This window comes from Malaclemys terrapin, chromosome 14 (genome assembly GCF_027887155.1).
Source record: "Malaclemys terrapin pileata isolate rMalTer1 chromosome 14, rMalTer1.hap1, whole genome shotgun sequence".
Classification (NCBI taxonomy): domain Eukaryota; kingdom Metazoa; phylum Chordata; order Testudines; family Emydidae; genus Malaclemys; species Malaclemys terrapin.
The window spans coordinates 40,642,302-40,660,678 of record NC_071518.1 but is presented as its reverse complement, the minus strand read 5'-3'; the positions used below and the strand labels follow the sequence as shown (position 1 = coordinate 40,660,678).

Here is an 18,377-nt window from a genome sequence, read left to right as displayed (position 1 = left end):
CTGTTGGGTTCTCTGGCCTCAGGGGGCGGCGCAGAAATTCTGAGCTTGTATTCGCTCTGCAGCATCCAGGAGCCGGGGCTCTTTGTGAAATCCAGTTCTGGGGTAAATCTCCCCCTGGGGGTAACTCCATGGAGTGCAGTGGGATGGTTCTGGGGTGACAGGACCACCAGTGATAGGGGGGTTCCAGTCTCCACCACAAATCTAGCTTGTTGTCCGGCTAACGAGAGGGCAGCCTGGGGGGCCCCTTGGGAACGAATCCTGTGAGCCACATACCTGATGGGAGGTCCGCTCTCTGCCCTGAGGGGGTGCTAGTGGTCAGGGCAAGAGCCTTGGGCTTGTGAGGCCTGACTTCAGTTCCTCGCACTGCCACAGATTTCCCGTGTGACCAGGGGCAAGTCACTCGGTCTCTCTGTTCCCATGGGGGAACAGCCCTGCCCTGCCCTGCTCCCAGGGGTGGGTGAGCAGCTCTGCTCCTATGGGGCTGGGGGCCAGACGAGCGTCTCTCTCGTATCACTCTGCATGGCTAGGCTGGTGTGTGAGCGAGGAGCAGGCCGCGTCGGGGCCAGGCTGGCTGGGGGAGGCCCCTCCCTTCCCAGGAGGAAGCTGTGCATTTAAAAGTGCCTGGGGTTGTATGGGACGTCCCTGAGGAACAGTGTGAGAGACGCTGGACGCATCCCGTGATCTGAGAGCTCGCTGATGGTTCATTGCTCTCTGCTTTCTCTTGTTTCAGAGCTCCTACCCCATCTGGGAAGATTTCAACTCCAAGGCAACTAAGCTGCACTCCCAGCTCAGGTGAGTCGTCCCGGGATCTGCACCAGGCTCCCAGGGAGGTTTGAATGCGGCTGGGCAGGACTTGCTGTCCCACAAAGCTGACTGAAGGAGGCAGTGCAGGGCAGCTCCGCTCTGCAGCCAGGCCAGTGCCAGCTGCTAGGGAATTCGGGTGACGAACGTAAGAAGAGAGCTGGCAAAGTCTCCCCGGGGCATTGCAGAGTCGAGCTCCAGCCCCAGCACGGGCTGGCCGCGGCTCTGCAGCCCAACTCACCAGGCAGCAGGAGGAAGGTGCTTGAGGGTCCAAACAGGAGCCAGGCGCTTGCCATTCCAGCCCCCCATGTGCTGGGCATGCGACTCAGAGACTAAACTAGTGACTTTCAAAAGCGAGAGCTCCAGGAGCTTCACAAGGGTGGGCCAGTCTCAATAGCCGCCCGGGACAGATGGCGAAACAGAGGCGCAGAGAAGATAAGGGAGCTGGCCAAGGATACAGAGCAAGGCAGTGACAGCCGCAGGCTTAGACGCTAGGGATTTCCCCCACTGGCGCCCCTCTAGGCCCCTGAGCTGTACTGTGGCCGTAAAGCCCCTTAGCTGACTGCCGGCCCAGCGCCATGTGCTGTTCCTAGAGGCAGCCGGATGCAGGACCCGATGCAGGCCCTGGGGCAGAGAGTGGCTGGGGCGGGGCCCTGGCATATGCTGCTCCAGCCATTCTGGGCTGCTCCGGGTCGTGAAGCTGCCCATGGGCAGCCCAGGCAGGAGTACTGGGAGTCAGAGCAGCTCCGTGCCCTGTCAGTTACATCAGCGGCCGGCTGGGCCCTCGCCCCGCCCCTCATCCAGGGCCTGAGGGTGGCTTAAAGCTAGGGTTACCATATCTCATAAATAAAAAAAGAGGACCCTCCACGGGCCCTGGCCCCGCCCATTTCCCCACCCCTAGTCCCGCCTCAACTCCGCCCCCTCCTGCCCTAACTCCGCCCTCCTCCCTCCCACTCCCAGCCAGGGGGAAAGGGCTGCCCCAGTGCTACTGGCTTCAGGATTTGTCAGGCAGCCCCCAGACCCTGCGCCCTCAGCCGGCGCTTCCCCAGCGCAGCTGGAGCCTGGGAGGGGAAGCGCCCAGCCGGGGTCGCAGGGTCTGGAGGCTGCCCGGCAAACCGTGAAGCCAGTAGTGCTCGGGCTTTGGGCAGCCCCTGTGCCTCCAGACCCTGCGCCCCCAGCCGGGCACTTCCCCGCCCAGGCTCCGGCGGCGCAGGGTCTGGAGGCACGGGGGCTGCTCGAAGCCGGTAGCGCTCGGCAGCCCGGCTCTTAAACAGAGCCGAAGAGTCAGGGGAGGAGCAGAGCCCCTGCGGCTGGAGGCTCTGCTCCTCTTCGGCTCTGTTTAAGAGCCGGGCTGCCCGAGCGCTACTGGCTTCGGGCAGCCCCCGTGCCTCCGGACCCTGCACCGCCGGAGCCCGGGCGGGGAAGTGCCCGGCTGGGGGCGCAGGGTCTGGAGGCACGGGGGCTGCCCAAAGCCGGTAGCTCTCGGGCAGCCCAGCTCTTAAACAGAGCCGAAGAGTCGGGGAGGAGCAGAGCCGCCATTTTCCCGGACATGTTCGGCTTTTTGGCAATTCCCCCCGGACGGGGGTTTGACTGCCGAAAAGCCGGACATGTCCGGGAAAAAGAGGACGTATGGTAACCCTATTAAAGCGCCATTTCCCTGCTGCACCAGGCTGTGCCCTCCTGCGCTGCCCTCCCGGCCAGCTCTCCCAGTGCCCGGGCCAGGCAAGTGCAACCCGTTACCCAGAACCGCCCAGTCCTTTAGGTCCTCTCTGAACACCTGGTGCCTGGCTCCTCCGATCTCCCTCGAGCCCCAGCCCCCTCCCCTGGGCGCACTTTGTTCCATACCAAGGGCGCATTTAGCTCATGGTCTCTAATTCCCAGTCATGCCTCCCTCAGCACCCCATTAATAGCCCCAGGCTATTAGCCCCATGGCCATGGTTCCCAGCCCTCCCGTCCATGTCAAGGAGCGTTTGATATTCCTGGTTGTTTGGGCTTCGCCTACCCTCCTCCTCTGCCTGCTTTGTGCACCTGCCTGCTCTGCTCAGGACACTCTGACCCGTCCTCTGTGCTCTGCGGCGCCTCTCAGTGCTCACGCGCCACTCGGCCCCGGAGCTCACGTCCAGAGCGTGGCTCACTCCCACGGGTTTTCAAGTGGCTGAGGGTGTGGGGCCACTACCCCCGGGGCTGGCCGATCCCCACCCCGGCATGCTGAGGTGAGGCTCTCAGGCACTGGTGAGGGGGAAGCAGCGCGGGCAGACAGGGGCCCTTTCCTCTGTGCGTTCTGCTCCTCTCGGGCCATGGCGCTAGCTGTGAGGGTGCTGTGATGCCCGCGTGTGGGGCAGGGTGTGTGTTGTGTTTCACGCTGAGGTGGGAGGTTTCCTGTTAGCCCTTGGATCTGCCAGTCTTGCTGCTCCAGGACACACCTCTGCTGCGCCTCCAGCCTGGGGCCAGGCCTGGTTGGCTCCTGCAGGTCCTGCCACAGTCACGCAGCGCCCCCCAGTTTGCAGACATGGGCGGCAGCACGGCTTGCTGCACTGGGCCTCAGGAGCCCTTGGGCAAATCCCTAAGACCAGCTCCTCCAAGGGTTCCTTGAATCCCCGGGGAATTGTGTGCTAAATACCTTTGAGGCTCTGGGCCGTAGGGACTGATTTTCAGATGTGCTGATCTCCCCAATGTCAGCTGAAGTCAATAGTAGCTGTGGGTGCTCAGTCCATCTGAAACTGAGGCCACAGGCCACTCAGTGCCTCAGTTTCCCCATCTGTGACTTGGGGGTAGTAATGCTGCTTACCCAACTTTGTGACATGCTTTGAGATCTGCCAGTGGACAGGGCCATGGAAGGCCTTATTTATTACATTCGGGCTCTGTCACCTTGTCTTCCACTCGGCTTCCAACGTCTGATAGAAAAATCCCCTCCCCTGTCCGCCCTCAGGAAGCGCTACTCTTCGAAATGGATTTAAAGGAGCAGTCACAGTCTGGACTGGTTTGTTACAAACGCAGGAAATTCTGTCCTCAGGCAATGTAAGAGCCAGACCATCTTCAGGTCTCTGCCCTCCTCTCTAGCAGAGAAGATCTCTCCCCCCGCAACCTCTCCAGGCCCATGGAGCCCTTTTTTCCTGATCACTTATTGGCCTGAAAGTTGATTCCTTTGGAGATCTACCGTAAAATCCTGTATCAGCGACGCCAACCTCAGGCCTGGCCAGTGTCGGTGCCAACTCCCTCCCTCACAGCAAGTTGCCTGTTTCTCTGATCAACTGTAACCCGGCTGGGTGTTGCCTGTGAGGTAGCATCCAGCCCCCCGTCCTGTCAGCTTGAGTCCCGGGTGCGAGGCCGGGAGGGGCTTTGCCATGGGGCCGGCTGTGTGGGGGCTGGAGCAGCCAGAGCAGGCTGCTGCCATTGTAGGGTCCCAGCCTCGCTGGGGGGTCGGTGATGAGGCGGCAGAGGGCTCCAGCCAGCGGCGATCTGTGAGGCTGTAGCGTCAGCAGGGGAGTCAGACGTCGCTGGCGTGCTATGGGCACCACCAGTGCAGACGCCGGCAGCGTGGGCAGCGGTCGGGAGCTCCCCCTTTTCTGGTTAGCTGCACCGATGTAGCAACTCTAGTGTAGACTAGCCCTTTGTCTTACAAATCAGGAAGGCCTGCTGGGGATTCAGCCTCCTGGGTCTCTCTGGAGCCATATTAATTCCCTGTCGGTGGAGTTCAGGAGCAGGACAACCCGCGCTGGTTTAGCTTGAGGGCTCTGTTTACTGCTACTAGGTAAACTGAGGTCAACCCCCATTCCTGTGTCTAGGACTGACCCGTTTATCACCTTTACCGAGGCTAGTCTGGCTGATCTTAAACATGTTCTAAGCATATCATACAGAGGGAATCCATAACTTTACATATAACGTTAACACATGCATTTTACAGTTATATTAATAACCACTATGTTGTTAGCTTTCATATGATCTCTCACAAGGCCTATTTTGTTCAGATATTACTGCAGCTATGGGTAGGATGTGAATACAAGGGTGCCTAGGGTCACACCCATTCTCTTGACAAGCAACCTGTGGAACTCACTGATGCATCGGAACATTGAGCCAAAGATTGGGGCTGCATAATGGCATGGCTGTTAGTAAAGGTAGCTACTGTGCTGGCTAGGGTAGGGATGAGCTAATCTCATGCTTCAGAGCAAAGGACAATCACAGCAGGGGTCAGGAAGGCATTTCCTCTATGTACAATACTGGACAACTTGTTAAGGGATGTTATTTATGCTTCTTTTGAAGCGTCAGATAATAGCCACTGCTGGAGACAGGATACGGTGGGGTGGCCCGTTGTGATTTGAGTGTGTGGGCATTCCTGTGTGTAGGGATCAGTAGAAGGTGCACTGCATTAGTCCTTCGGACTCCCAGCTGACTTACGTATCCATCTCTTTCTGCCTCAGGACTACGGTGCTGGCAGCAGTCGCCTTCCTGGATGCCTTCCAGAAAGTGGCAGACATGGCCACCAACACACGAGGTAGGACTACGTCTCAGAATCCCCCTGCAGACAGCACACTCAAAGCCAACAGGACTGACATGCCCATGCCCAGAGATTTGCTTTCACAGGGTTTTTCGGTGTGTGTGTGGGGTGGTGAGGAGGAATATTGTCCATGGAAGACTGGTCATGAAGCTGGTCCGTCACCCAGTGTGAAGCGTGGACCTCACGGGACAGAGCTGTGAGGCTACTGGGGAAGTGAAAGGGAGCCCAGACAGAGCGACTTTGTCCCTCAGTCGGGAGGGAAGAAGAGAGAGGCGATCAGATGGGAAGGATGGGCGAAGTGAAGAGAGGCAGTGGATGGACAGATGCGGGGAGAGTGGGGACATGGGGTTGGGAGGATGGGAGAGGAAGGAGCAAGACCAAGGCAGTCAGAGGTAGGTGTTGTGTCTGAGGTTCCGCGGGGCTCCTCCTCCCAAGGCACTGAACCTCGTCCGTGCGGCACCTAACCATTGTGAGCTTGTCGATGCTGGCTGCACTGCGTGGGCATGTACACAGCACTGCCTGTGCTCCCGAAGTCTGACGTGCCTGGGGCTTCCTGTGAAGCCAGCCTGCATTCTTTCTGCTCGCACCTCGTGCTCAAGAAGCTGGCGGCTTGTCCCTGGACGTTCCTGTGGGATGCTCCGGACCCTGCAGGCTCCATGCAGCGGTGTTCCTTGCAGAGAGCTGGAGAGAGAACTTAGGACATTTTCCCCACAGGAATGTAGGGCCTGATTTTCAGATTGCTGAACACCCACATCTACAGCTGAAGCCCACGGGAGCTGCGGATGCTCAGCGCCTCTGAAGCTCAGGCCCTTGGCTGCATAGACCAAGTCTCAGTCACACGTTCTGGGATGGTGCTGGGAGGGTTTTGTTCCGTCCAAATGAGCCATTTCAGTGTTTCCAGCACTGGTTCAGGGGGACCCGTTGCTGACATCTGCCTTCAGCAGTGAGTCAATTTCCTAGTGTGGACAGGGCTTGAATTCCTCAGTTTGGGTAAAGCCCAGCTATTGGGCAATGGGTTTTTGTTGGTTGCTTGAATGACCACTTAGAACTAATGTCACAGAACAAATATCATGCAGTGAACAGGGTGGGTGAACAAACTGTGCCTGGCGTGTGTTGTATCGCGCCGGGCTTTACGTGAGTTTCTTTCTCTGTGTGGCTCTAGTCGCACATCCTAGAGCGCATCACCGAGGGCGAGTGTGAACTTCAAACACCTGCTCCATCATTTCATGCCTACTGGCTGTTGAAGGGAGAGGTGGGAGGAGCAGCGGCATTAGGACATTGCATTGCCTGTGTTTGAGAAAGCCAGCGCTGTATGCTTAGAGCAGGAGAGCCAGGACTCCTGTGTTCTCTTCCTGACTGATGTGCTGCATGGCTTCAGGACCGAGCGGCTCTGCGCTTCAGTTTCCCCAGCTGTAAAACGGGGACAATGGTGCCCGCCTGCAATGTGAATTTGTCCATGTTTGCAGGGTGCTTTGGGTTCCTCAGCCAGAGAGGCAGGGGCTGGGCAGAGCGATGGCAGTGGTATTGTCTGGTGATAAGGGCAGTGGGGGCTGGAAGGGCAGTGCCCTTCTGCTGATCAGATGTTTGCAGCATCCCCATTCTCCTCTCTTTCACCGGAGCACCCACTTCAACATTAAGAAGCGAAGAGTGGAAGCCAGTGACAGGATGACCCCCACTGGCCCCACTCTTGAATGCTCCTTCCCCTTTAGAGGCCCTGTACAGGCCTGGCCTCTCTGCAGTGCTAACGAGAGTTGGGCTGCACTATGCTGCAGATGGCCAGTGCAGATGTGTTTGTGTGTCTTGTCCCCCCGGGCCTCACCTCAGCGCCTTCTTCCCCCTCCCCGACTGCAGCCAAGGTGCCGGGTCCCCGGCGAAGGGGCATGAAGGGAAGCCGTGGACAGATGACCGTTGAGGGGTAGTCAATGGAAACCCCGAGGGAGCAGCTGTGGGGAGGGGACCCTTAGGAGTGACATGCACTTCCTGACACACCTATCTGTGTGTGCCGGAGGTGGCCCTGGCAGAATGCATTGGGGGTGGTCATTTGCATATGCAAATGAGATCTATACTTCCCCCCCCCCCCCCCCCCCCAGTGGGGAAACTAGGTGACTACAGCACTGGCCGCTCCAGATCTGATTGGATTTGATCTGCGTCTGATGATGCCTGGCCCCGTGACAGCGGCTACCCTCAGTGTAGCCAGCAAACCCAGATTGAAGAGAGATAATACAATTGGGGCTTAACCTACAATGGCCCAGACGCTGTGGGCTGGGGTGAGCTGAGGAGAACCGGACAGGGCTAAGACCCAGGACACGGTGTGCCGAGGACTGGAATTGTCAGACCAGTTAAAAACCCTCGTTGGTAACCAGTCTGCGAACCCAAGCTGTCTCGCCTCCTTGGGGCCAGGGCCTGGTCTCTCAAGCATGATGGGGGAGCAGGGCTGGGGCCCGTGGCTGGTCTGGGTCACCAGGGCTACAGTGCAGTTCATGCGGTGGGGCTGTCTCCCTGGCCCAGCCGAAGGGAAGCAGGGTGGACCGTGACTGCGTGGGCAGCTTCTCCTTCCAGAGCGCTAGACTCGGTCGGGCAGGGCTGTCAGGCGGCATGGCCAGGCTGTGTTGGCAGCTGGGGCCAATAGTGTGTTTTTCCCTGTAGTTTGTTAGCTTTGCTCCCGAACACGGCGGGACCCTTGTGCAGGCTCTCGGAGCACAGACGCTTCTCTGTGGGGCATGGAAGAGCTGCAATGGCAGACGGGGCCGTGGGGGACAGGGCAGATTGCTTTCTGGGGACAGCGTGGCTCTGACACATTCAGACCGCACAAGACACTGCTAATGCCAGCTGTGGGGCACTGCGCCTTGGTTGGATTCAGGCTATGGGCCCAAGGCTGCCCTACACCAGGGCTGAATCTGACCCCTGTGTCAACTAAGGCACAAAGGTGGCACTTGGAGCTCGGGTTTGGTCTGCCATGGAGCTCCGCAGTTGCTGCAGGGCTGGGTTTGGCCCATTGTGTTGTCTGGCTGTCACTGATCAGTATGACATCTGGCTCCCTGGAGTCTCTTCTACGAGGACAAAAAAAATCCAGGCCAGGTTCACTTGTGAGAATCAGCCGTGAAAGCAGCACAATGTCACTGTGTCATTCCCACACAACTGGAAAAAGAGCCCGAAACGGGTTTGGATCTTCACCTGGAATGAAGTCTGGGTATTGCCACGAAGAGCAGAACCTGAATGCTGGTGCTCGGCTGAAATGGGTTGTGGGGCAGCCTTTGAGAGGAGAAGACCATGAACTGGATCACTGGGCCGACATGTAATGGACTCTGCCTTTGCCCGATCCTCTGCAGCGACAGAGGGCTTGAGCAGAAAAGCAGAAGTCTCTCTGAGGCCAGAAGCTGGTGTTAGGTGGAAGATGGAGTCACCAGCCCAGGGAGCAAAGTCTCTCTCCACACCAGTTGTGAGTTAGGGATGAAGAAGACACGTTCCCCTGCACTATATAACCAGTTATCACACACTCCACACGCCAGGGCTGCCCACCAAAGAGAGCAGCGTACATTGAGAGGAGCCCCCTGCTCCTCTCAGTGCAGAGCTAGTGAAACGTGCCAGCGTGGGAACCTGCACTAGCCTGTGGCGGGGTGAGCTCCCCACGCTGGCCCTGCAAGAGCTGGATTGGGCCAGTTGTCTGCAATCTGGGCAAATCAGGCCTGGAGGAAAGCTCTGATTGGCGAGCTCACCTGTGGGGAGCAGGCAGGGCTTGTAGAAAGACAGGGTCAGGGGGCTGGGGAGTATCATATGGTATCACATGACTTATGAGGAGCGGTTGAGGGACCTGGGGTTAATTAGTCTGCAGAAGAGCAGAGTGGGGGGGGATTTGATAGCAGCCTTCAATTACCTGAAGGGGGGTTCCAAAGAGGATGGAGCTCGGCTGTTCTCAGTGGTGGCAGATGACAGAACAAGGAGCAATGGTCTCAAGTTGCAGTGGGGGAGATCTAGGCTGGATATTAGGAAACACTATTTCACGGGGTGTGTGTGTGTGTGTGTGTGTGAAGCACTGGAATGGGTTACCTAGGGAGCTGGTGGAATCTCCATCCTTTTTTAAGGTCAGGCTTGACAAAGCCCTGGCTGGGATTTAGTTGGGGATTGGTCCTGCTTTGAACAGGGGGTGGGACTAGATGACCTCCTGAGAGCTCTTCCAACCCTAATCTATCTTCTTCTAGGAGAGTGGAAGCAGAGGGGGCTGCAGTCACTCCTGGGGGAAGGGAGGTGAGTCGGGAGCTATAGAAACAAGGAGCCCACGGTTACTCTGGGGAGAAGGGAGGTGATGGCCAGAAGGTGAGGAAACGGCTCATGGAAAGGCGGCAGGGTTAAGGCACCCTGGCAGCTCCGGTCAGGCCGTTAAAAGTCGGTTGGCGGCGCAGGCAGGCTCCCTACCCACCTCCATGTGGCTCCCAGGAAGCTGCCTGCATCTCCCTCTGGCTCTTAGGTAGAGGGACAGCCACCAGGGCTGTGCGCTGCCCCTGCCCCCAGCGCCAGCTCAGCTGCTCTCATTGGCCAGGAACCGTGGCCAATGGGAGCTGAGGGGGCGGTGCCTGCAGGCATGGGCAGTATGGAGAGCCACATGGTCACGCCTCCGCTTAGGAGCTGGAGGAAGATATCGGCAGCTTCCCGGGAGCTGCCTGAGGTAAGCACCACCTGGAGCCCGTACCCCGCACCCCGTCCTGCACTCCAAACACTGGCCCCACTCCAGAACCTATGCCCCCTGCTGGAGTCCTCACTCCCCCCCCCGGGATCCCAACCCCCTGTCCCAGCCTGGAGCCCCCTCCTGGACCCCAAACTCTGGCCGCACCCTGAGCCGGAGCCCTCACCCCAACCCCCTGCCCCAGCCTGGATCCCTCTCCTGCACCCTGAACCCCTTGTTTCTGGCCCCACCCCGAAGCCTGCAGTCTGTAGCCCTTCCCAGCCCCCTGCCTCAGCTCGGAGCCCCCTCCTGCAGCCCGAGCCCCTGCCCCATCCCAGAGCCCCCTCCTGCACCCTGAACCCCTCATTCGTTGCCCCACCCTGCAGCCCACACGCCCAGCCCAGAGCCCATACCCCTCCCACACCCCAACCCGCTGCCTCAGTTCGGAGCCCTCTCCTGCAGCCCAAGCCCCTCATCCCCAGCCCCACCCCAGAGCCTGCACCCCCAGCTGGAGCCCTCACCCTCCTCCCACACCCCAACCCCCTGCCACAGTGGTGAAAGTGAGTGAGGGTGGGAGAGAGCAAGCGACGGAGGGAGAGGGGATGGAGCGAGCAGGGACGGGGCCTCGGAGAAGGGGTGGTGCGGGGTGTCGGGGAAGGGATGGGGTGAGGCATCGAGGAAGGGGCAGGGCGTGGGGCAGGGATGTTCAGTTTTGTGCTATTAGAAAGTTGACAACCCTAGGCAGGGTGCAGACCCAGACCTTGGCTGCTGTTTGGAGGGTGCCTGAGCTGGAACCCGGAGTAGAGGACGGGCCCAGCCAGCTGCTGAGAGAGCGGCACCTGGGGTAGTGCATGGGACGGGAGGACTGCCGGCCTTTGATCCACAGTGACCCGGCCGGAGGGCCGAGTCACGCAGAGGTGCTGCGGTTCCTGGAGCGAGAGAGGGGCCACAGAGGGAGGAAGAGACGGCGCACAACCGTTGGAAGGGGCGTCGGCTGTGCACAGCTAATCCCCAGAATGGCCAGGAGGAGGCGCTGTCCTGCAGTGAGTAGCACACCCGGTGGTGGTCCACTCCAGGTCTTCGGCGGCACTTCGGCGGCGGGGGGTCCTTCAGTGCTGTGGAAGACGCAGAGCAGACACCCCCCCCCCCCCCCGCCGCCAAAGTGCCGTCGAAGACCTGGACCGCCGCCGGGTAGTTGAATTGGGCCCCACAGGTCCTAAAGCCGGCCCTGATACAGACCCGTGACAAGGTGAGTCAGACCCTAGTCTGTGGCCCCTCGCAGGGCTCCCACCTCCGACCGCAGAGGGTTGGTGTAACAGAGTTGCCGTTCCTCCCGTCTGGCCCCAACCACGTGGAGCCATAGGGCTCTGCCTCCCTCCTACCCCGTGGGCGCGCAGTGGGCAGCACAGCGCCTCAGGAGCCGGGTTAGTGCCATGTGGCACAGTCCAGGAGATGCTGCTGAAATGCCCCACGTTGCCAAACAGCTGGGCCTTGCTTCTCTCTTCGCCCTGCATCTCCTTGCATGGCTTCCCGTCACCTCAAGTGATCTGCCCACAAGAGGCAGCAGCCGCTTCCCCGACTCTCTTATTTCCCAGCCCTGCTGGAGCTACTGTCTTTCGCTCTCTTCCTCCCTCTCTTGTGCGGCTGTTCAGACCCATGGATGGCAGCGAGGCTCTGGGCTTCCCAGGCTTCCGCCTGCTGGCTGCCTGGAGGCCTGACACTTCACGGGGCCCTGGCCCTGCCCCTTCCCTGCCCCAACTCCGCTCCTTCCCCAAAGTCCCCACCCCAACTCCACCCCCTCCCCTGAGCGCCCCGCATTCCCCCTCCTGCCTCCCAGCCATGCGAAACAGCTGCCCGAGCACTACCCTTCACGGTTTGCTTCCCCAGCGCAGCCAGAGCCCGGGAGGGGAAGCGCCCGGCCAGGGGTGCAGGGTCTGGAGGCTGCTCGGCAAACCGTGAAGCCGGTAGCACTCGGGCATTGCGGACGCTCTGCACCAGACAGGATTAGGCCCTGGATCAGTACCATAGGATAGGCTGGTGGTTCTCCACCTCTGGCAACCTAGAACCCAAACCATCTGTGCTGGCTTGCCGAGGCCCAGCCGAATCCAGCAGTGCTTTGGGGACGCAAAGGATCATGGGATTGGGGGTGTGGGAGAGCTGATGTTTGCCTTTGGAGGGCTGAGTGCTGGCTTGGGGCTGCTGTTTGGGTGCCAGACGGGAGGTGCTGGGCACATGGACTAGGTGCTGCTAGTACTGAATGAACATGCTCTCCTGCCTTTAGCACGGGCAGGGCATGCCCCTTTTCTCCAGCAGGGCTGGGTGTGGAGATCCTGGTGAGGGGCTAGTTTGGAGCAGAAGAACCAAGGTTCTAGGTTTGGCTTCCTAGGTGTGTTGTCTGTGTTGTGCAGGAGCTCAGACTGGATGATCATCATGGTCCCATAATACTCTGTGACTGGTCTCTGTAGGTCAGTAGCTGATTGTCCTTATGAGCTTTGTGCCTCCTGGGGGCTACCTGTGGGATCCAGCCTCCTTATGGAACCTCCTCCGCCCAGGCACTGAAATGCTGTGAGACCAGCTTTTCCTCAGTCCACCCCAGAAATGTCTCCCTAAGACAGCAAAACCCCAGTGAAAAGCATAAACCCCAGTGCTCCAAACTGCCCACTCCTCCGCTACCCAGCTGGCAATGTGGGGGATGGGCATTTCTGGGGCTCCCGGCTCCCGCTTTTGGCAGCTCAGAGCCCCGCTTTCCACTGCTCGGCTTGTTCACAGCAGATGGGCCCGGCCTGTTTTCCAGACTCTCGGTATCCAGGCCATCTGGAGCTGTGCAGGCAGGAGGCAGCTTTAGATGGAATCAGATTTGTCTACAGACACACTAGCCTACTGCACTGCTATGGATTAGATCGGTTAAACACTTAACTCCTCTCGGCGGCAGGCGCCCGGCCCTCTCTGAGCCTGCCCATCTCGGGATGCCCTGCAGGATGCCAGCTGCTCCCCACAGCCTGGCTGCCAGGGTGCAGGCGGAAACCCAGGGCATGCAGCATGGGAACACAGGCAGAGTCTAGGCACGGAACCCAGCGCCAGGTCTGAGCGAGTGACCCGCGTGGCAGTGTGGGAACAGAGAGACGGAAAGAGGAGTGTCGGGACAAGGGCGAGAAGAGTGAGGAGCAAGTGACCGAGGGTGGGGGGCCAAGGGATGGAGAAGAGACACCAGATGGACATAAGAATCAACGGGGCGGAGTCAGGGAGCAGGGGGAAAGGCCGGCCCCAGCTCAGACCTGCCACTCAGTGGGATTGGGGGAGTGGGGAGTGCAGCCCGACAGCCCATCAATCATTTCCCCCCCCCGCCTCTCAGCCAGGCAGTGGGCTGCCCTTAACCAGCACCTGCCCTGGGGAGAGGGAAGGGGGCGGGGCCGCGCTGCTCTGCGGAGGGAGCAGAGGTGGAGGGTGCAGTCAGGGGGAGGTCCCAGCGACAGGGATGAAGGGCACAGAAGGGGGAGGGGGAAGGGGGCCTATGCCCAGCGGAGCTGGCCCTGGAGGGGGTGGGGTAGTGATCCCCTAGTGTGAAAATGGCAACTGGGCTGGGCATGGGGGCAGATGAGGACGAGCGTGTCAGGCCTACTTGGGGCAGCCACAGCCCCCTGAGGGGGAGGGGTTGCGTTGGCAGGGGCCAGAGAGGCTCAGTTGTGACAGCCGGGGCTGCGTTCCTGCAGCCTGCGGAAGCTCTGAGGAAGAAGCCAGTGACGGCGTTAGATATGCCCCAACCTCTCCTTGGATGGCTGAGCATGGGGGTTATTGAAGCCCAAACCCCGTTCCAACCCGGATCTTGATTCCCAGAGCTCGGGGGAAAGGGGGCCCAGGAGCTGTAGGAATGGTGGGGGTGATGGGGCCTAGCTGGGGGTGGCCACGTTACCCGTGATGACTGAGCTGGGTGTTGTCTGGGGTCCAGGCCCTGAATGGAAAAGCGGGGCTGCCACTTGTCCTGACTCCCCGAAGGCGCTGTCCTGGGGAGTTCTCAGCCCGGCCAGAAGGCAAGTGGGGAGGGCAGTCGCTGCACGTCAGCAGCCCCAACTGAAACCAGGCTTTGTTCCTTGCCTCAGTTTGTCCTGCGGCTGCCCTCCGTGTCCAGCCGTCCCTGCCCACCACTGCGGCACGGGAGCTCAGCTGTTTCTGGGCTGGGCCCAGCACAGGCCAGGCAGCAGAAGGCCCGGGCTGGGGGAGAGACATGGCTGTATCACCGTTTGGAGCAGAGGCTGAGCACCTGCATCTCCCATCGGTCAATGTGGCATCTACAGGGCAGCCCCGCAGCTCAAACGGATCCTGTACAAACAGGCCCATTCCTCCCCAGGCTGCTGAACGCTGGGTCACCGTGCAACGCCTCTGCTGGCCAGCTGGTACCCAGAGGGCACAGACCCACCTTATGCAGTTGCGTTCAGGTGCTCTCTAGAGGCTTTGCACACATGCAGAGGTCTCCCCCCCCCCCCCAAATGACTTGCACATGGAGCTCCACCAAAGTTTGGGGCATTTGCCCCAGTGCCGTTATTGGACGATGGAGTCTGAACATTGAGTCTGTAATTTCCAGTGCCCATCACCCTGTTGTCATGCCACAAACTGCAGGTCTGAGCACCCCGTGCTTCCAGCAGAGTGCTTGAAGGCCAGTGTCCCTTCCGTCCCTTTCCATTAACACATTGGCGCAGCCCTCATCCTGCCCAGTAGGGAGCAGCGGTCCAAATACTTGCTGGCTTGTTACCCTGTACACCTGGGATTAGGAGGTTTCTCGCTGTCAGAGGAGTGAGGTGCTGGAGCAGCGTCCCAAACAGAGGAGTGGTAGTATTAGGATGGAGCTTGATAAACATATGAAGGGGATGAACTGATGGGTTGCCTGTGATAGCAGGGGTCTGGACTTCATGACCCAGGAGCTCCCTGCCAGAAAGCACCTCTCACTCTTGGGCTATGCTAAATGCACCTGGTGTATCTACACTTGTTACTCATGTTTTGCTGGAATGGGTTAAATAACACTGGACCCTGAAACCATGTGTGGGAAACCTAGCTGGGGCTGGAAGAATGGGAGGCTCTTGTGTTCCAAAGGAAAACATACCAAGAAATAATCATCATGAAAAACAATTTCACCATGTTCATTCTTGATTTGTGCTCTGTATTGGACTCCAACAAAACGGAAACCGAAATACGTACCAGAGATGAACAAATGTTGGGTTATCCCAGTGCTGGCAAGGTAGGAGCAGGGCCTGTGCTTGGAAAAGTGAGGTCCAGCTCACTGGAGCAGGAATCTCCGATATGCCTTGGATGCCCATTTCAGTAAAGAAATATATTTAAAAAGTCTGAGGGTGGGCATGTCTCCCCAGCCCCGCAGGGCCTGTGCCTAGATGTCTGGGGGTTTGGAACAGTGTTTGCAGTTTTCACTGGCTGTTTTAATGCCAAATGGATGCAGCTGGATTAATGTGAGATCTGGTCTCCTCGGGGTATTTCAGTTCCTGGGGGGTGGAAAATATGATAAGCCCCTTTTCCCCCTTCCCTGGTTCATGTTCTTCTCCTCTCCCCTGCAGTCCATGTGCTCCTTCCTGTACCCCGGTCTGCCTGCAACCCCCACCCCTCAATCCTCCGGCCGTTCCATCAAACAGAAAGCCAGCCAGGGAGCTAGGCTGTGCTGTTATGGAAACCATCCCCTATGCAGTCCTGCTGCTGCGTGGCCCAATGGATCCCAGTGCCCCATTCTAGGGCTCTACCGATGGCATCTACAGAATCTGGGCTGGTGCAGAGATAAGGAGCAGAAGTGAAAAGACTCGTGGAGGGGGAGGGGAGACGCAGAAACAGCACTGTCTCCGTACGTGGGTTTATTTCTTGGCTTTGCATGCATCTGAAATATGTAACCGTGTGTAAAAGGTACTTAAAACAGTGCAGATCCGGCCAGTGTTCTTGATATTTGTAACACATGTTCTGAGGCTTTGCAGGGCATTTTATGTGTGCTTTATCACACCATACGTGGGGGCTTAAAAACTGACTTCATGTATGCATGATGTGCATATCAGAGATCCTGGAGCACTGTCTGTAAAGGAAGGACTTGCCCAAGCATGCTTGACCAATACCCTTATTCCCCCACAGCTATGCATTGTTCTACCTGGGTGACTGCTGTCCTCCTCCCCAGAGGTGACTGCATTTCAGTGGTGCTGTATGTACATTAAAAAGCACTTTGCGCTGAAAGATTCTATGCAAATCAAGGGCCTGATCTAATTTCCATGGAAGTCAAGGGGGGATGCCTCAGCCCCTACGATTGATGCAGGAGTTTTACTGTCATGCTTACGAGGCTCAGGTGTGCTCGTGATTGCTGTGTCCTCCTGGGGCCGTCTGCACTCTGCACAGCCAGACCTCAGCTCTGTGCCATGAGGGTCCTGCACTTAGCAGCACACCGGAACCCCCGCAGCAGCTGGGACTGCATTCCAAATCGCAGGCTTTTATCATCCGCTGGGGGGAAATCGAGCCATGCAATCCTCACCATCCTGCCCTTGTGGTGGCCCCGTGACGACTAGATTCAGTGCAAGTTGCTGGTGTGCTGCAGGGTATTGGATTGACAGCACACAGCTGTGCTGGGGAAGTTGTCGGGAAAGCAGGACTTGGTAGCTGGAACATTTGGTATCCGGAAGGGGTCAGCAGTCAGTTTGAGGTTTTGGTACCAAGAAGATGCTGGGAGCTTTTGGTCCCAGGGCGGGGCGTGTGTGTGATGGATCTCTGTCCTTCCCAAGAAGGCTCAGAGCCTGAAATTCCTAGTTCACTGCCTCCGCAATCCCGGACAACAACCAGCCCCCCACTCCGTGCACTAGCTGGATATGTTTGCTAACTGATTGGGGGTGAAAGAATGAACTATATTGACATGCTGTGATCATCATTAGGTTTCAGGGACAACAACCATTAAGCTAATGGGAGCAGTTCATTTCTCTCTCTCTTGATGAGCTCTTGTTTCAGGCTGTATGTAGACTCAGGAAGACAACTCTGCATTGGTTACATTTGATTCAGGCTGTCGGGGTTTGCTCAGCAACCGTTAGGGCTGCAACCTCTTTTTAGACAGTGCGGCGATTCTGGGGGTGAGTTCTGTGGCAGCAGGTGGATGTGTGCAGCACAGCTTCCGTAGCACTTATCACTAGCTGTGCATGGGGCTGGGTATGAGGGGACCTGATACAGTGCTGTGCATGGTGCTGCAAAGAGAGGGGACCTGACGTGGGCCCTGAGCCTGCAAACAGCCACACGTGTGCTCAGTTTCACACATGTGACTAGGTCCCACTGAAATCACTGAGACTGCTTCCATGAGGCAGGTTGCAGGTGCGTTTGCTTAGTATCCCACCCGACCCCATTTAAGTCAATGACTCAGCTCTCATCAACTTCAGCATGCTACTGGCTGGGTTATCACTCGTCCATAGCGCCTTCAGGCCATCTCCTCTCTGACCTAGCCTCACCTTTTCTATCCATTGGCAGTACGGTGTGTCATGGAGTCCCCGGGCGATGCTCTGGAACTACTCCCTATGAAGCCAGTCCAGACTCTGGGGGAGCCTCGTCTCTCTGAGCAGACTGTCGCCAGGGCAAGAAGCTCACACAGCTTCCACCTTCCTGGGTCTGACCTCGGAGCATTCCGGTAGTAGCCCACCATCCCAATGAAAGCCTGGACCTTCTTCTTTGGCCCGCTCCCCAGGCTATCTCTGATCACCTCCACCTTGGCTAGCTCTGGCTTTAGGCAGCTGCTCCACCTTGTGGCCCAAGTATGACACCTCTGACATCCCCACTTTGCACTTCCCAGCTTCTATAGTCAGACCTGCATCCCGGAGCCGGTCCACTCACTCACTCACTCATGCCCGTCACCCCAATCGGGGTATGGGCCGCCAACCACAGATCTCCAGAGTCCTCTATCGTGGGCCATTTGCTCTAGCTGGTTCCACGTATAGCCCATTTTTATGCTATCAGCCTGAAGGTTGCGTCACCAGGTGTTTCTTGGACAGCCTCTTTTCCACTTGCCTTGGGGGTTCCACCACAATGCCTGTCAAGTGATGATGGTTGGCTGCTTGCGTAGTGTGTGTCCTATCCAGCCCCACCTTCTCCTTCTAATTTCTTCCTCTGCTGGAAGTTGACAGGTCCTCTCCAAGAGGTAGATGTTGCTGATGGTGTCTGGCCAGTGGATCTGGAGAATCCTTCTAAGGCAACTATTTATGAAGGTCTGGATCTTCCTGGTGGTTATTTTAGTTGTTCTCCAGGTTTCAGCTCCATACAATAAGACTGATTTCACGTTGGAATTGAACAGTCTAATCTTTTTTGCCAAAGACAGCTCTCTGGAGCTCCAGATGTTCTTGAGCTGTAAGAAACCTGCTCTTGCCTTACCCATCCTTGCTTTGATGTCTGCGTTCGTGCCACCCTGTTGGTCGA

At 58.2% G+C, this 18,377-nt stretch overlaps 1 protein-coding gene across 7 annotated transcripts in view; it reads left to right on the top strand.

Moving 5' to 3' along the window:
• MTSS2 (MTSS I-BAR domain containing 2) overlaps window positions 1-18,377 on the top strand; it is a 94,424-nt gene that overhangs the window by 24,528 nt on the left and 51,519 nt on the right. For all 7 annotated transcript variants that reach the window (XM_054048708.1, XM_054048709.1, XM_054048714.1 and 4 more), the window contains exons 2-3: window positions 731-792; window positions 5,220-5,293. In XM_054048708.1, coding sequence (XP_053904683.1) covers window positions 731-792; window positions 5,220-5,293 — 136 coding nt within the window. The remainder of the gene's footprint in view (window positions 1-730; window positions 793-5,219; window positions 5,294-18,377) is intronic.